Source organism: Phyllopteryx taeniolatus, chromosome 5, assembly GCF_024500385.1.
Source record: "Phyllopteryx taeniolatus isolate TA_2022b chromosome 5, UOR_Ptae_1.2, whole genome shotgun sequence".
In the NCBI taxonomy this organism is placed as follows: domain Eukaryota; kingdom Metazoa; phylum Chordata; class Actinopteri; order Syngnathiformes; family Syngnathidae; genus Phyllopteryx; species Phyllopteryx taeniolatus.
Window position 1 is genome coordinate 10,930,349 of NC_084506.1, and position 18,911 is coordinate 10,949,259.

General features: G+C 40.0%; 1 protein-coding gene across 1 annotated transcript in view; it reads left to right on the forward strand.

Moving 5' to 3' along the window:
* The first annotated feature begins 15,120 nt into the window (after positions 1–15,120).
* Positions 15,121–18,911, forward strand: part of hydin (HYDIN axonemal central pair apparatus protein) — a 131,753-nt gene continuing 127,962 nt past the window's right edge. Inside the window, exons 1-4 of the mRNA XM_061773925.1 lie at positions 15,121–15,234; positions 16,403–16,522; positions 16,776–16,910; positions 17,278–17,477. Of these exons, the coding sequence (XP_061629909.1) occupies positions 15,142–15,234; positions 16,403–16,522; positions 16,776–16,910; positions 17,278–17,477 (548 nt within the window). The 5' untranslated portion in view covers positions 15,121–15,141. The remainder of the gene's footprint in view (positions 15,235–16,402; positions 16,523–16,775; positions 16,911–17,277; positions 17,478–18,911) is intronic.

Genomic DNA, 18,911 nt, shown 5'->3' on the forward strand with positions numbered 1-18,911 from the left:
GAACAAAAATACAAATTAGAAAGCTGCTACTCACAAACAAATGTTTCCCCTCAAATTCAAGTTGCTGTGTGCACTCAAGACGACAATACATTCATATTGCTGCTATGCCGTATGAGTTGTAATCAAACGTAGGTGAGGGGTTAGAGAAGTTGAGAAATTATGTAAAAGGAAAGCACATTGTAGGAGGGATGGTGAACTGGGTGTTATGTGTATATATATGTGTGTGGGGGGGGTCAGTGATGATGAAAGCATAGCAATAAGCTGCAGCTCTCCCTCCCTGTCAACTGCTGTCATAGCATCTGAATTCCAGAAGATAATTGCTTTTCTCTCTGCCATTTTTTAATCTCTTTCTCCCTCATTTTCTTCTATCAGTCGTCCTCCGTCTGCTATGTTCTCTTTTGTCTCATCCTTTGAGTGAGGAGATATTTCAAGGAATTTTAGTCTGTTACTCAAGCAAAAGCAAATAACTTTGCCGTCCCAATGGAAGTGTGCCAGTGCCAGCGATAATTAGTCAAATATGGTGGCATTTTCACCTTTGGGTATGCATAGTATCTTACTGTTCCAATTTATGTCACTTCTCATGTTCAGGTCATCCCTTTAGTCATTTTTTTAGCTTAAATACAATTACACATTGTTGAATATTTTTCAGGTGGTTTGAATATTGGTGGTGTTTTATATTTTTTTCTTCATATTGTTCTCTTTTCTTCCACTGCTTGTGACATATTTGGATTAAGATAATGATTCCAGTTAGTTCGTTATTATTGCTGTTAATGAGGATATTACTGATGGTTTTGGAAATGTATCGTCAACCATCTGCTTTGGTTGTGTGTCCACATTAAGTGGTATTGTCTATCACCATGGAAATTAATTGTGAGCTGGAAAGACGGTGTTATTTGTGGCAATAATAAATGTAGCAGTACACAGGTGCATAAAAAGAGGTGCTGCCTATTTTCAAACATTTACCTGCATGGGCATTTTTAGTCCTCATACAAAGAGTTTGAAAAGTTACAATTACTGGAATAGCCACTTGACTAGACTAGTTTTTTGAAACAAAATTTTAAAAAAGGAGAATAAAGCAGAACAGAACAGACATATTCTTTGTTGTTTATTAGGGTTTAACAAAAATTGGATTTTACATACACATACAGTAACACTAGTACTGTTAAAAAAAAAATCTGTCTATCAGCCTGTCGTGAAAGCCTGTGTTTCAATAAACCAAAGCATGAGTCATTCTGATTTGAATGTAAACAAACAAAGGGAAAATTTATGTGATCTGGTGGTTGAAAACAAAATTCTGTTTTGCATCTTTTGTGTTGCTTCTTTTTCTCACCATTTCACTCCTTTTAAGAAGTGCCAACAATATGATGAGAGCACTGGGCTCCCTCCACAGAGACTCATTACCATTATTAACGACTGAAGACTTTGTCTCATGTGACATGCAACTTTGAAACTCACCGTGACTCCGTAGCGCTTCATTTGAATAGTCAATAGCATTGTGAAGGGAATTCACATTTCCCATTAGTGAAATACATTACGTTATAATTTATGCTATGTTGTAGCTAGAAAGACAGAAATATGTATCAACGATTTACTTGGCAGTTTTCTCAAAATAAGTAGATGATGGTTAGCCAGGATAAGCGACTGGATAATTGTATCTTTCTCTGCGGATTCTTGCTGAAAAATACATTCTTTCAAAGCCCTTGTGCCACAGCTTGCCCTGTACTTACCATATGGATAAACCCACTGTAATTCATTTTCTTATGACACAACATACTGTACATTATATCGGTGTAAAATTCATCCATCCATCCATCCATTATCTGAACAGCTTCTCCTCACTAGGGTCGCGGGCGTGCTGGAGCCTATCCCAGCTGTCATCGGGCAGGAGGCGGGGTACACCCTGAACTGGTTGCCAGCCAATCGCAGGGCACATAGAAACAAACAACCATTCGCACTCACAGTCATGCCTACGGGCAATTTAGTGTCTCCAATTAATGCATGTTTTTGGGATGTGGGAGGAAACTGGAGTGCCCGGAGAAAACCCACGCAGGTATGGGGAGAACATGCAAACTCCACACAGGCGGGGACGGGGATTGAACCCCGCACCTCAGAACTGTGAGGCTGACGCTCTAACCAGTCGTCCACCGGGCCGCCAAATGTATTATTATTATTATTATTATTATTATTATTATTATTATTATTATTATTATTATATATGTTTTTATTAATTATGTTAGTTTTACTTATTCTGGTATAGTGTGGTCTGCCTGCTTTGCAGCTGATAAAAAAATACCACCATTTGAAACCATGAGCATAGCACTGATGTGCTTTTTATTTTCAAAATTTCCAATCAGGTTGAAATTGTATGCATATCTTCTTGACATGCAGGGTGATTTATGTTATGTTATGTTAGAGAGTGCTGTGTAAACGCTAAGTGAACCAGGACCAAATGTGCAACGCAAAAGGCCCCATGCATCCTTTTCTGTTGTTGCGTACCAAAGTACCTCCAAACTAATGGAACAAAAAGACCCAATACTTTTATTTTATGCTAGTTCATTTAGTTTTTAGTTTTGTGTCTGTGTTTTGGTTTGGGTTGTGTTTAGTTTTGTTCCATGTTTGTCGTGTGCTCATTTAGTTATTGCGTCCACGTGTTCTCGTCAACCTTCTACCTAGTGTCGACCTATCAGCTCCCCCCAGCCGCTCGTGTCTTGTCCAGGTTTTCCTCATTGTCTCGTCAATCTGTTTGTATTTAGTTCCCTGGTTTCATTCAGCTCTTGCTGGTTTATTGTCATTGTGGTATGTCATTGTCAGGTGTCATTGTCCCTGCCTGTTCCACGTCTTACTCACCAGTCGTGTTTTATTTCCATTTTTGGTTTATTCAAGTGTTACTTTGGTTATCTATTGTGGGACTTTGTTTAATTTGCTTTAGCCATGTTCCTTGTTTGCCATTTTTTAGAGCTTAAATATTATTTTTTGAGACTCCCGCACTCCTGCCTTGCCTCCCTGCTTCCCTGCACTTGGATCCTCCACGTTTTTGCCTTGCCTTCCTCGCCTTCGAAAAAAACAATCGTGACAATATTCCTTGTGTTGAACACGCAGGAATACAAACACTACTGTAAATCGTGATGTTACGGTCTGTGTCGATGCTTTGAAGTGTGTGTCGAGTAATCAGCAGAAATCCAGGCAAAGTGTGATTCGGAACGTGATTCGATGACGTTCGAACCTTCCCGAAGCACCGTACCACGTGACTGATTCAGGGAGTGGTTTGTTGGTTTGGCGTGTGAACCCCATGTCATTTGAAATATACGGCACAGCAAAATGCAATGGAGTCGACCCGCACATCTTGTTTGATTTGGTTGGTGTTTGGTTAGTTATTTGCGAGTGTTTAAAAGATGGAACCAGCAACAAAAACGTTTTCCCCTGTTTGGGAGTACTTTGACTTGATAACTCCCAATAAGGTTTGTCTTGTATAGTAATTATAAAATTCCACAATGTCTGCTCAATGCTCACAAAGTATAAACCATTTTGTCCGTGCGTGTGTTTGCCACAGGTGAAGTGTCTCTTGTGCTCAAGAGATCTGGGGTGCAGTGGGAATACCTCAGCCATGCTGAGGCACCACAGAGCCCTGCGTCAGGACACCGTGTCCGCTGGTTCAATCTCTGGTAAACTATTTTGGGTGCAATGGAAGTACACATTACACGTCACTGCCTGAGAAAATTATGACATTTGTATATGTACTTCACATCCGAGATTATAAAGTTATTTGAATTGTCTTTTGTTGAGCCGTAGGCTTTTCAGTAATTCTTTTGTTTTTCAGTTGAGAATTCTGATATAACAGAGGAATTGATTGCCATGGTAGTGGAGGATTGTCTGAATTTTCTATTGTAGATGGGAGTGGGTTCAAAAAATTTGTGAAATCACTGAACCCATCTTATGTAGCCCTCTACTCGCCAGGTGTGAATTTAAATATATCGAGTACAAGTGGTTCTACTATTGCTTGTGAATTGTATTGCTTTGATTTTCATCTTGTATTTAGGTCCTGAAAGTGATGGTGGGGAAAAAAATATGAGGATTCGAAGAAGGCTAAAGCTGCTGTAATGAAAGAATCATCAGAGCCTTACTTCAGACATATGGACATCCATCAACACTGATGGCCATTTTGTCAATGTAACATGGTATTTTCAGTCTGTTGTTGTGCCTTACGCACTTTCCACAATCACACACTGCCTTAAATTTGGCCAGTGTAAAAAAAGACCTTGTACAGTGGGGCATCAGTAACAAGGTCACCTGCCTAGTCACGGATGGTGCTGCCAATATGGGTGCATGCGCTAAAGAAATGGGAGTTCGCCATGTCATCTGTGTGGCACATTCATTAAATCTGATTGTCAAAAAAGCACTTAATTCTAATGAAGAACTATCAGAAATAAGGGACAAAAGCAGGAAGATTGTTGGATATTTCAAGAGCAAGAGGACATGGCATTAGTGACGTGTCTAAAAAAACAGCTAAAAGAAACTCTTCAATTTGCAATCTCAAAGTATTTTCTCTCTCAGCACGATATTGGAACCAGGATTAAAAAAAAAAAAAAAAAAAAGTTTCTTCAGTCCACACAAAGCTGCTGAGGCAGAAAGACAACTGACCTCTGAATGTGCTTCAGCTATAAGACGTGCTTAAGCCTCTACTTCAGCGTCATCATTGCCATCCGAAGTTTCACAGTCAAACACGAGGTAATGTATATGGTATATGAACATTTATTTTTCTATATAGTGACTTAGACTGTTTTCTCTCTCAGAAAGCAAACTGTGGCATCGCCGAGACAGACCCATTCAGCAAAGTATAACTCTCACATCACTGACCATAAATGCAACAATCGAAGTACAGAAATACGTGGCAGAACCAGACAGGAGGACCCACTGCAGTACTTGAGAAGGCAAATTATTAGTTTATTCACACTGGCTGTCATGTACCTTTCCACTCAAACTTCATCTGTGCCTTGAGAGGATTTTTTTTTTTTCCCCAAAGCAGGAGAAATCCTCACAAAAAAACAGAACCACTTCAGTCATGGCTCTTTAGAGAAACCAATGAAAAATATTGGGGTTTTAATTCTCTAATTACAAGCACTACTAAAGTGCATTCCTATTTCTAATACTGTGTTTCACTGTGGTCCTATCACTTGTTTTGTAGGTGGCAACTAGATTGTAGTACATTTTATTGACCATGATGGCGCCATATAGTATGTATGTTTTGTATCCAAAAAAATAACGAGCATCACAATTTCCAAGAATTGCTATGACTGTGAAGTGTTATGTCAATATTGATCTCATATTGTGAAAAGCCCTATACAAACAAAACTCACATTGTCAGAATGTACAGTACATACTGTATGCTATTTTATTCCACCATTTTCGTCACCTGGATTTTAAATCTATACACCTACATCTTGTATCCACAGTTGATCTGTACATGAATCAAAATCTTTTCAGTGTTGCTATAAATAGCCTGTCACTGTAATTGTATTGGCACTGCTTTGTTTTTCCAAATGCCTCTATTTTCTCTGAACACCTTTTCACACCAAGTTTTGTCTTTCTCTACCCCCTTTCCTTCTCTCCAATAGACTGCTCACTGCTCAAGCAGCAGTATGAAGAGGATAAGCAGTAGCTTGTTCGTTCTGACCTCACAGCCTGTTTTATCTCATAACGATGCAAAACCGCGGAACCATCATGTTTGTGCCTTCCTCTTCTGCATCTGTTCCCGACATGTTTTACTTGCTATCTGCGCAGAGCTTTCAAGACGTTCAGGCTCAACTTGAAAGAAAACCATCTTAATATGATTCTTCTATCAAATACAGAAAACATGACAATTTGCTTCACTTCAGTTACAGAACCCGCAATTCAGCATCTTTACAAAGCACAAAAGAGGGTCCAGGATGAAATGTGTCCCTTAAATTTTGTGATTCCCTGCTGGTGGACAGGATTATGATTAGCCTTGTTAACAGATATAATTTTACTTTTTTTGGGGGGGGGAAATCAGACTTCTCATTGTCAATAAATTGACCCTGCAGAGTTTTTTTTTCTTTTCTTTCTCTTTTCTCCTCTTCTTCCTCCTCAAAGACAATCAGGTACTCTGACCTAATCTGAAACCTCAATTCCCCTTTGGCACTAAGAAGCTTTTTCGACAGGTCCATGTCCAGAGGGGACAGGGGTCAGATGAACAACACTAAACAGGACAGAGAGGAGCCAAGTGGGAGAAGACAGCTAAAGCGGTGTGTGTCAGTCACATTGTGACCTTTCAAGGGCATTTGAGTGCTCAGTAGTAAAACAATATACAGTATACATCCACTCATTCTGGTATTAGTGGGTATTAAAGGCTTCGGTGGAGATAATATGGCCAAACACCACATTATGTTTCAGCATCGTTTGTCTCCATTTGTCTGTCATTGTCCTGTATGACAGTGTTTCTCAGCTGGTGGATCAGGACCCAAAAGTGGGTCATGGACCCATATTTGGTGGGTCACGGACAACTAATTAAAAATTACATTGGTATTCGGATATTTTCATGGCAGTCTAGGGATACCAAGTTACTGCATGGAGCAGAATAGATAAGCAACAGGAAATGTTTCTCACTTGTGGTCTTGTCACTAGTTTACTCAGTAAAAAAATACAATGCAGCTCAGCCTCTGGCTAGCATGCGTTATGGCTTGCAAAGTGCTTTTAGCAGTAAATCAAACTCATTTGCAATGGCATTTAAAATGATAAAACACTGTACATGTGTGGCGGCATGGTGAACATTGGGGTTAGCACATTCGCCTCACAGTTCTGAGGACCAGAGTTCAAATCCCGGCCCCCCCTGTGTGGACTTTGCATGTTCTCCCTGTGCCTGTGTGGGTTTTCTCCGGGGACCCGGGTTTCCTCCCCCGTCCCAGAAACATGCATTGGTTGATTGAAGATTCTAAAGTGCCCGTATGTGTGAATGTGAGTGCAAATGGTTGTTTGTTTATATGTGCCCTGCGATTGGCTGGCGACCAGTTCAGGGTGTATAGGCTCCAGCACGCCCACGATGGAGGGATATGCGACCATGCATGGCCCCTGACTCTCAGATGCTAGTACTCATGCCAGCAGTAAGCTACTGTAGATATAGTACCACCACCAACATGGAGATCATCTCTGCCCTAGCAGTGCCTAGAAATTCTGCTCCGATTGTACAGGGACCAAAAAAAACTAAAAGCCCATTAGTAACTAAGTCCCGGTTCTTTCCTTGAACTCCCTGTTAGGAAAGAAACAAAACAATCACACAAGAACAGAAGGAGTCTGATGCTCTGGTTTAAAAAGCCCTCATGTCTTCCCACACTACTACCTTCTCTTTGGTCTTCCTCTCGCTCTCTTGCCTGGCAGGTTGTTCTTGCATGCAACCAGTGAAAGATAATCCATTTCAAACTGGATTCCTGAAGGTACAGCTGTCTAACGTCAGGTTGATTGATGCTCCTGCACCACTTTTAGTTGATTCTTCTCCTTCACTCCCAAGAAAGATGTTATTTCCTCTGGGACCTTCCTGACTGTAAAGTCACCTTCTACAGTAACATCTCAGGGAACTTTCTCTGAGGATTTACTGTAGCTAACACATAGGACAGGGCCTCACACTGTAATCCAAAATTATTTCTAAATATGGTACACCGTTGCCCACGACCCTGGTGAGGAGAAGCGGCTCAGAAAATGGATGGATGGATGGATATGGTACACCATTAACTATTATTGTGGTCTATTGTTTCATTTCATGTTTTCCTATTTATTTTCAAATGCTTACGAACATCAATTAAAATGTATCTTGTGTGTACCTCAGCCCTTCTTTATTCCATTAATGCAAGAACTAACTGTTTTTTGGATCCTCGCTTCAATCTGAGGAGTATCATTCATGAGCTCATGCAGATGGCATATCACACAGACATCAGTGTTGGACTTACTCAAATAGAGAAAGAGAGTGAAAACACAGGCGCACACACATACACGCACATGCACACACATAGAGTGAGCATCTCAAAAAGTCAGCATGATAGCTAGCTAGCAGCAAGTGTTAGCAAACTTACCTTTCAAATTGCAATTACAGGTACAGTGAGATAGAAAACTTTAAATAAATAAATAACAATTCCAATTAACTTTGCAGCACTTTATTCTACCCAGACAGGTCAACGCAGAATGCAGAAGTCCTGCGTGAGACGGAACCTAGATATACAGTATGTAGACATCCACAAACATCTATAGAGACCGACCCGTGACAGTCGGATGTGGTGTAGCCAGCTTGGGTGCTGCAATGTAATGTCTGACCTTGGTCCCATCTTTTGCACTGAAGACAACTTACTGCACGTTAACTTTTAACAATAGTGAATGAGTAAAGCTTTCATGTCATGAAATTAGAAAACAGAGATGAATGAAACTTTACTCATCAGTAACTATATACTATTTACCCTGCTCCTGCTGATCTAAAAATATAATAAATGTTTATTTTATAATTTCATCTTCAAGCAAAGTAATGTGGTGAACACCATCGGTGGTGGGGCAGTGCCCGAGCACCCTCTATTGACCAGCTGCCACTGGTTAATGTTAATGTTTGCTTACACTATATTGCCAAAAGTATTCGCTCCGCCTTGAATCACATATGAACTTAAGCAATAGGGTTTAATATGACATCGATCCATCTTTTAGAGCTAATAACAGCTTGAACTCTTCTGAAAAGGCTTTCCACAAGGTTCAGAAATGTGTTTATGGGATTTTCTTTTATCATTGTTCCAGAAGCGCATTTGTGAGGTCACACAATGATGTTGGACGAGAAGGCCTAGCTCTCAGTCTGAACTGGAATTCATTCCAACGGTGTTCTATCAGGTTGGTGTCAGGACTCTGTGCAGGGCAGTCAAGTTCATCCACACCAAACTCTCTCATCCTTGTCTTTATGGACCTTGGTTTGTGCAGTGGTGCACAGCCATGGTGGAACAGGAAAGGACCATCTCCAACTGTTGCCACAGAGTTGGAAGCAATGAATAGTTCAAAAGCTCTTGGTATGATATGTGTCAATCCTTCACATTACTCTGTGACCTCAAAAATGTGGTTCTGGAAGAATGTTGAAAAATTTCCACAAGCACACTCCTAAATCTTGTGGACAGCCTTCCCAGAAGAAGAGGTTATAGCTGCAAAGGGTGATGAATTTACCGGACATTTGTTGGCCTCTTTAGTGGATTAATGACACTCTATACCTCTGTGCCAAATGTGTTGTGTTGTTGTTTTTTTAACAGTTTGAGTCAGTTTTATTTATATCTATATTATTTATTGTTCTATATTCCATTGCCAATGTTCAATATTCTTTAGAATTAAAAGTTAATTGTTCTTAAAATGGATGTACTGGAATTATTATGGTCTAATATTTTTATCAGTCACATAAAAACATGAACAACACTATCATTTATCGTGACAGTTTTTGGGAAAATATATTGTCTTAAAAATGTTGCTATTGTGACATGCCTATGCGCATGGAGCCAGACAGCAGAGACACTGTAGCCCAAATAATACAAAACACATTACACTTCAAGGAAGATGTGTTTTTTTCAACTTGTGGGCATAGTTTGTTGGCCAATTGAATGCTATACTGGCAATTCCGCCGAATGGCAACTGCATGGAATAAGGGTGCTTGGTGTTTATATACAGTAGTGGGGGAGAGCTTCATGTTAGAAAGTATACACCCCAGCCTGCTGATGTCACAGGGCTAATTCTTAGCCCTGCCCCAAAACACCAGCCAAAAGAGATGAAGAGTTTTAAGCTATATCTGAAATATTATGTAATATATTGTTCTCAGTCATAGCACATTTTCAGCACTTATCTTAAAAAATTTTCATGTTTTTTAGAAACAAAACAAGGGTATGAGTTTGGTTGCACGTTAAAGAGAAAGGAGTTCAGTTGAAGTCAACCTCTGTCTGTCAGAATACAACCTCCCCTAGCCCATAGTGGGAATTATTGGACAGGGTAACTGATTGTACCTTTTCCAAGCCACAAAGGTACAGGTTTGTTCCCAAACTCTGAGAAAAGCAAAACAAAAGCAGTTCCTTTGAAGGTACACCCTAGTCAGAAGCCACCGTGGCTGTTAAGGTACAGTGATGTACTTTTCCTGTATGTGCTTTTCTTAGTTTAAACTTCTGCTTTCTTAGTGTAAACTTCTGCTTTCAACTGTATATCCCTGACTATTTTTATGTAAATGTCATCATTTGTACTTTTCAAAGGATCCTGGTAACTCCGAGCAAAATAGCCTTGAGTATTCTAATTAACTAATGTATACATTTAAAATGTGTCACGTGCCTTGAGAAAGTGTATGGTGTATTCATAATTGGAATCTCTGACAAAACGTAAAAACTTGAGAAAAGAACATTTCCAAATGAATTGGCCGACACGGTGGCTGTCTTTATCACTGACGGTCTAAAACAGGTATGTCAAAAGAACTCATTTTATGATGAGCTGAGGAACAGGTGAGAGAGAGGGGGAAAAAAAAAAACAAAAGTAGAAAAGGAGAGACAATCTCAATACCAAATGGAAGGTTAGGAGTATTATAGCAAATGGGCAAAAGCTTAAATATTGTAGCTGTGAACAAAATAAATAAGTTATCATAAAAATTATTATAGAAAGCATGAAAAAAGGTACTGTAAAATCTGTAATACATGACTTTATAAAACATGCAACCATGAGTTATAAAATGAGGGAAAAAGCAAATTATGGAGGATTTAAATTAGTAGGGGAAAATAAATTACAAAATAATAGGAAAATATATATGAAAAGAGATCAAGAGGAAATGTCACGTACGTGGTTAGGGCGAAGGCGAGGAACGCAAGGCAAGAACATGGTGGACCCAATTGCAGGGAAGCAAGACAGGAGTCTCAAAATAATAATATTTAATCTTCAAAAAAGGAAAACAAGGATATTGGATAAAGCAAAACTGAACGAAGTCCCACAACAGATAACAACCAAACCAAAGTAACAAAGAAACACTTCTGGAAACAACTAAGACCTGTGAGTAAGACGTGGAATAGATAGGGAAAATGACACCTGACAATAACATACCACAATGGCAAAGACATGTGACAACGACAATGAACGGAAAGAAACCAGGGAACTAAATACAAACAGATTGACGAGACAACGAGGAACACCTGGACAAGACACGAGTGGCTGGAGAGAGCTGATTGGTCGACACAAAGTAGACGAGAACAAATGGACACAACAACCTAATGAGCACACGACAAACATGGAACACAGGGAAACATGGAACAAAACTAAACACAACCCAAACCAAAACACAGACCATGACTGGAAATGGTGTTAAAATATATGAGAGAGGACCAAAAGATAGTGTTGTGAGTACAGGAGAGATTTAACATAAAGGGGAATTTTGAGAAATAAGTATAAGCCATTTTGTATTAGACTTTTGAGGAAAAACGCGAATAGATGGAAAAATTTGCCAAAGCTCCTTTTGTGTAACTTTATTTTTATTTTGTTCAATGAAATTTGAAATGTTTAGATGCAGAAAGCCAAATCCGTACATTTTATAAAACGACTTGAGATCATTTTAAAATTTGCATACATTTCCACATCCATCTGGAAATCTTGACAACCTCTAATGACAAATCACACCATACAAATTTAAGTGGTAACTATTCAGAAAGAGGGTGCACCGTTGCAGTTATCCCCCTGCCTTGTAATACTGTATATAAAAATACATACAAGTTGTAGCAGTGTATGAACAAAAAAAAAAAAGGTTCCACGAAACCAACCTTTTTTAAATTTAAACTGTGGATATGTATGTATTTTCTTTCTTAATTATCATTATTTCTTTTAGGTACTCATTTTCACAGAAAGCATTACTGTGACATTCAGTGGACAAAATTAGCAAAAACAGTTACTTTTGTTGAAAAATTGCCCTCAAAGTTTTCATAAAATTTAAAACTCTGAAAATCTTCCTCACGGGCCGGGTTGGATCCGCTGACAGGCCATTTCTGGCACACGGGTTGTAAGTTTGACACCCTTGATCTAAAATGATGTCAAGGCTTCTTCAGTGACGCCTTTTTGTATATTTTTACACCAAGGCACAAATATTTTATTTCACTGTTCTCACAAATGCATAATGCAAACACCTAATTTACAATTCCATTACAACATGCTGGCAATTTTTTGACTTGAGTTTGTTGTCACATTTCTGTGGGGCCAATTATGTATTACTCGTGCACTCGCTGTAGTTGTCTCGCTACGCTGCACTATTTGCATATCTGTTGTTGACCAATACTGGCCACTCATGCCAGAGTAGCATCTGCTCCATTTGCACACTGATTGAGGAGTATCTGCAACATTTGCATAACCAACATTTTCCCAGATTATCACACTACTCGTCACTTTAAACCGCATACACTCCTTGAAGTCTCAGCGCCCTTTGCACAATGGTCATTGCACCGGACTATTGCAATATTAGTCATTCGAACTGCTCTAAGTGCTAGAGGACTCTGCATCTTTTTGCACAATTGTCAAAAAAAAAAAAAAAAAAAAAGTACCGGCATTACCAGATAACTCGCAACCCTTTACTGCTCAGTGACTGTTTTTTTTATTTTTATTTTTTGTCAATATCTTTATGTCTCAAAAGTGTTCTCTTTCAATTGACTGTCTGTTGTCGTACTTGAGCGGCTCCAACTACCGGAGACAAATTCCTTGTGAGTTTTTTGGACATACTTGGCAAATAAAGATGATTCTGATTCTGATAATCATTAGTGATTAGTAGGATAAGATAAGTATTAGATTGATAGTGACATGCGAATTGGATGAGGAAGTAGGCCTAAATCCTAGAAAACTGCACTTATCATGGTATGTTTTGGGTCACTATCTTGTCGGAGGACCCATGACCTGCAGCTGAGACCAACCTTTCTGGAGCTGGGCAGCACACATTTTGTTCCAGAATCCCTTGATAGTCTTGACATTTTATTGCACCTAACCCTGTACAGATTCATAGTCCCCACGCAGGATGGCAGAGTATAACCAAGCCTCGACCAATTTCAAAGGTTTTTCTTTGTATGCTTCGTTTTTACATCTGTAAACAAACAAAAAGCTGTTGTGACTTACCAAAAATCTCGTCAAAGGACATTCTGTCAAAATCTCTGTGGCATTTAGGCTAACTCCAGCCTCATCAGTTTCGAGTTATTTCAGATATCATTGTGGATCGGTCGCCAGCCAGTCGCAGGGCACATATAAACAAACAACCATTCACACCTACGGGCAATTTAGAGTCATCACTTAACCTGCCGTGCATGTTTCTGGGATGTGGGAGGAAACCAGAGTACCTAGAGAAAAGCCACGCAGGCACGGGGAGAACATGCAAACTCCACACAGGCGAGGCCGGATTTGAACCCACGTCCTCAGAACTGTGAGGCAGACGTGCTAACCAGTCATCACCGTGCCACCTCTGTATAGATTATATATTTTGTTCAATTGAGCAAGCATTTTATTGACATTGTTTCTCTTCCCTCTCGTTTCCTTTATCTTGCTTACACAGTTAATTTTCGATGCTGGAGTTTAAGACTTACTTGACTCATCTGCCCCGTATGTATCTAAAATATGGTTTTGAGTAACACAAAATTGTCTTGTTGGCAGTCAGCTTTCCAAATCCATAAAATGGCACAGACCCATCAAGCACGCACAATGGCCCTCTCTGGATTTAAAAGATGATGTGAAACATGGATAAAAAAAAACAAATGCAAATCCCATTTTAATAATACAACTGAGGTAACATGGAAGGCCTAATGAGGTTCAGTCTGATTTTATATTTGCCATAACACAGGATTACACACTTATATTGCAATTTAAAGTCTGCAGGAGTGTGTGTGCAACATATATGTTGTATGGTTTGCAATAGTACAAGCCAGTATTGCAAATAATATTTCTTGTTACATTTTCAGTCTTCTTAGCATGTAAATTTACATTTAACTGTGTGCGTAGGATATATTAGTCCCTATTATGTCAAATTGTTGGTCTGGCCAACAGTCAGAAAGTCAAGTGAACCTCAGAGAGGCCATAAAAACAGTTGATATAGTACTTCTCATTTTAATGTTCTCAACCTCCCATATTGCTACGAAAGCGTGGTGGTCAAAGTTCATTTATGAGCATTTCCGCTTAGTTTTGGGAGTCTTGAACTGGTATCGGTATTCTTCCATCAATTGCCCGAGATGACTCCCATTGTGTATTTCTTTTAATGTCTACCAGCAACTACATGCCCAGCACATCAAATCATATGGTTTGTGTTCTTTATTACGACGGTTTTTGAACCTGACAGTGCTTTCGTAATGAATACTTTGCGCGGCGCTGAGAAGTTTTTTTTATTGTTTTTTTTTAAACTTACTATTTCTTATGTCGCTATATGACATCATTTGGTGACCGCTTTATGAGCAGTACCTTTCAAACAGATCACAGGGCTTCTTTGGTCCGTGCCTGGTTTCATGACGTCTTCAAAATGACCTTCAGGTCAGTAACTTTCGCTAGAAGTCAGGATTTATGAAGTCATGTTTCGCTTGTGTATCAGTGATCGCCCCCCCTCGCCCCCACCCAGTGCCCAGTGGTGCTTGAGCATATGCTGGCCAATCGGAGCACGTGTTACTGAGAGGTGTCGCGACTGAGTCGCCACGGTAACAGCACACAACCGACGAACTTCTGATCCCCAAGTCAGAATTTTAGAGCCGGGTGAGACTTGTTTCTTGTCCTAATTATTCTTTTATTTCTTCATCTCAAAAGATGTATAATTTGTTGTTCTATTAGTGAATGTATTGTTTGGCTGGGACAGGGACGTCCTTTATTTAGCCCACATTATACTGCGTTAGAGTAATCGGACAACTCCTGTGAATCGAAAAAAGTAACTTGTAGACGATGGATACATATTTGTAAGTACCTAAAATTGTTGACATGTCAACATTATGTGTTCCCCTTACTAAAGTAGTTTGCGAGACAATTAGCTACCAGCTCATGTGCTGTTTATAGACCTGCATCAAAAGTTAGTTTTTTTTACTGAGCTAAAACAAACAAACAAACAAACTGTATACTGTTCTTCAGTTACAGGTGACGCCTTATGTTTACACACAAAATATGTTGCAGTCTAGTAAACTGGGCCTGATAGAGGGCAACAAGATGCATCCCCCTCGAATCCTAGAACTACTTGACAAGACAACCCACCAAAAGGTAATAATGAACCATCCCGAACATTATGGCTTGTTCATATACTTAACCAAATGAAAAACAAGGTGTATACTCTTTTTTTTATAGGCATTGAAAACAAGTCTTTTTTTATTTTTATTTTTATTTTTCAGATCGAGAGCACAGTGTCAACCTATGTGTACCAATGACAGCAGTGACTGCATCGTAAATGATAAAGCATATAATGTCTTTTTGAGACTACACTAGTCCCCTGATTAAATCAATAGATTTGATATGATTGTGCCAGTACTGGGACAAGTAAAAAGGTGACAATGACCATAAGCCGACCTTGGATCTCAGCTACTTTATTTAGAATTGTTTTCCAACACAAGATCTGCGATTGGCTGGCAACCAGTTCAGGGTGTACCCCGCCTCCTGCCCGATGATAGCTGGGATAGGCTCCAGCACGTCCGCGACCCTAGTGAGGAGAAGCGGCTCAGAAAATGGATGGATGGAACACAAGATGTTTGAGGTTGCTGACCTAGAAACTATCAATGAATTTTTCTCATGTTTCATGATATGTCACTAATGCACACATCATCAACTGTCTGTTGAGCAAGAAATGTGAGTGCTCTGAATTTTGGAATCTGAACAATGAATAGGGTTTGCCATTCAACGGATGGGGTGGAATGAAAAAGTATACTGTATGCTTTCACAGTTGATTGTGATCAGCACTTGCAGACCTTTTTACACTTAACAATTATGTAAACATTCATTTGAGAGTTATTCGTTTGGAGCAATATACAGTATGATGACAAGCGAATAATGACCAGAACTCAGGGAGCACTTCTGATGTCTCAAAAGATATCTTAGTTGACTTGAAGGAAGAAATGCAGACCATGCGTGACTAGGGTAATGAGAGTACAGCATATACGCTGCGATTGGCCACTGACTAGTCCAGCATGTACCCTGCCTCTGGCCCACACTCAAATGGGACAGGCTCCGGCTCACATTCGACCATAATGAGGACAAGCGGTAGAGAAAATGGATGGATGGAGGGAGTACAGAATGATTGTATTATTTGTACTGTTGAATGTCTTGGGTAATTAGTTTTGAAGCTCTAAAGTTGAATCTAAAGAAAGAAAGAAATGGCTCAGTGCATCAGTATGCACACATTAAAAATACAAATCTGTTTTCACTTGTATGTTTGCAGATGTCCTTGGTGGATGTAGATACATCACTTTTTCAGCCCCACCCCCCCAAGTTAGTCTTCAAGAACTTCACTCCTGCACAGTCTTACAAGTTACCACTGCAGCTGTTCAACAATGATAAGGTGTGGACTTAAATGAACAATTGAATTGACAACATGTGCTAACCGGGATATGGACCAAAGCAGCACATGTATGTTTTTTTTGTGTATGTTTTGGAGTATAGTGTGCTTGGAGATGTATTGGTCCTGTATAAACATGGCATGAAATAACAATGTATAAAACATACTTGAGTGTTTCCAACTGTGTTGTTGATGCTCTGTTGATTTGGGACTTTTTATAATGCTTTTGGCAATTTGGTGCTTGTTTCCTGTCAAGATATCACGCCATGTGAGACTGGAGCACCAGGACTCAGCTTATTTCCAAGTTGAAGGTCCAAAGGAGGCAAAGAGTAAAGTGGCAGCAGGACTGTCAGTGGGCTTCACAGTCTGCTTTACTCCACAGGAGAACAAGGTACCTTCACTTTCACAAAAATACTTTCTGATTGATTGTTTCTATATGTTTCAAATGTGGTATTTGTCTCGATGTCATCCTCAAAGCTGTGCTGACCTGACCAGTGCAAACTTGGGAAGGAAAGCACACATTGTTTTAGAATGCACAGGTTAAACAGTAATAATGAATATTTGTTGCTGTTGTTGTTCTTATAACCTAATCTAATCCCCAATTTTCAGTTCAAATACCTGTTTTTCCATTGTTTAGAATGTGTACAGGGTAAGCACTAATAATGGATTATTTATATATATATATTTTTGTTCTCATAACCTAATCTATTAACCAGTTTTCAGTTCAAATACCTGTTTTTTCCCACTTTTCTTTACAGGACTACCACCATGCTCTGTTTTTTGTGACGGAGCGGGAGCAGTTTGAGGTGCCAATCCATGCCATTGGCCCAAGAGCCAGTTTGAACTTCCATGATGAGTTGCATTTACCTGACTGTCTTGTGAAAGGCTCCACACAAAGAACTCAGCTTGTACGCAACGTCGGAGATCGTGTAGCCATCTTCAAGTTACTGACACAGAGGTGACTACTGATATTAAAATCAAGTTGTGAATTAATGCTAACTATATGGAAACATATATTTAAAAAATTCATATTTATACCTGTAAACCCAACACATTGATTTATAGTGTAAATAATATGGATGTGGATCTCCTCTGCCTGAAAGTTCATGATGCAATATGTTTTGCATTACCTTCTCATAGATTTTAAGGGATGATTATCCTCTGTGATCCATAGTGCAATGCATTTATTCAAATGGGGCATTTTATGGAAAATGTATTTTTAATTGCTTGTACACAAGTAATAGTAGTAGTAGTAGTAATAGTAGTAGTAGTAATGTCTCTGGAGAGCTTGCTCAGCCAATGACATAACCAAGTACAGTACATGTTTGAGGTATTCTGTAATCTGTCCGCAGCACTCGTTAATGCACGGATCCCCAATACTAATTCAGAAGTGTAACTCAGCGGCTTGGTTGTGAAGTTCAGCATCCACAAGAGGTAACATAGGTCCTGCTTCCAGTGGGCTCACCACCTGTGGTGGGGCCGAGGGGGTTGGGTGCTTAGAAAGCTGGGTGGCAGCTGAAGATGGGCGCCAAGTAGATGTGGGCATTGGGGTTCACCCAAGTAGATGAGAGAGTAGTCTTCCTCCACCTCCGGGTGGGGGAATAGGTTCTGACTGTTGTTTGCACCTATGCATCAAAAAGAAGGTCAGCGTAGCCATCCTTTTTTTAGTCATCAGATAGGATTCTGGAGAGTGCTCCCGCTGGGGAATGCCTCGTTCTGCTAGGGGACTTAAAAGCTCACATTGGCAATGATAGTGAGATCTGGAAGGGCGCGATTGGGAGGTACGGCCCCTCCAATCAGAAACTAAACGTGTTCGGTTATTGGACTTCTATGCTTGTGACCGATTGTCCATAACAAACATCATGTTCATAGATAAGAATGTCCATACGTACACTTTGCATCAGGACATCCTAGGCCACAGTTAGATCGACTTTGCAGTTGCAGCCACATGTCTTAGACAGTCGGGTAAAGAGAGAGTTTGAACTGTTAACTCATCTCCTGGTGGTGTGTTGGTTCTGGTGAGGGAAGTTGCCGGTGCGACCTGGCAGACTCGAAGATATTATGATGGTCTCCTGGGAACGTTTGGCAGAGTCTCCTGTCAGAAGGAGTTTCAATTCCCACCTCTGGCAGAACTACAAGCATGTCCTGGAAGAGTTGGGGCAGATTGAGTGTGAGCAGACCATGTTCCATGCCTCCATTGTTGAGGCGGCCGACCGGAGCTTTGGCTGTAAGGTGGTCTGTGCCTGTCATGGTGGCAATCCCTGGACCCATTGGTTTACACTAGTGGTGAGGGATGCCGTCAAGCTGAAGGAGTCCTATCGCATCCTTTTGGCCTGTGGGACTCCGGAGGCAGGTGATAGTACCGGCAGGCTCAGCAGAATGCAGCTCTGGT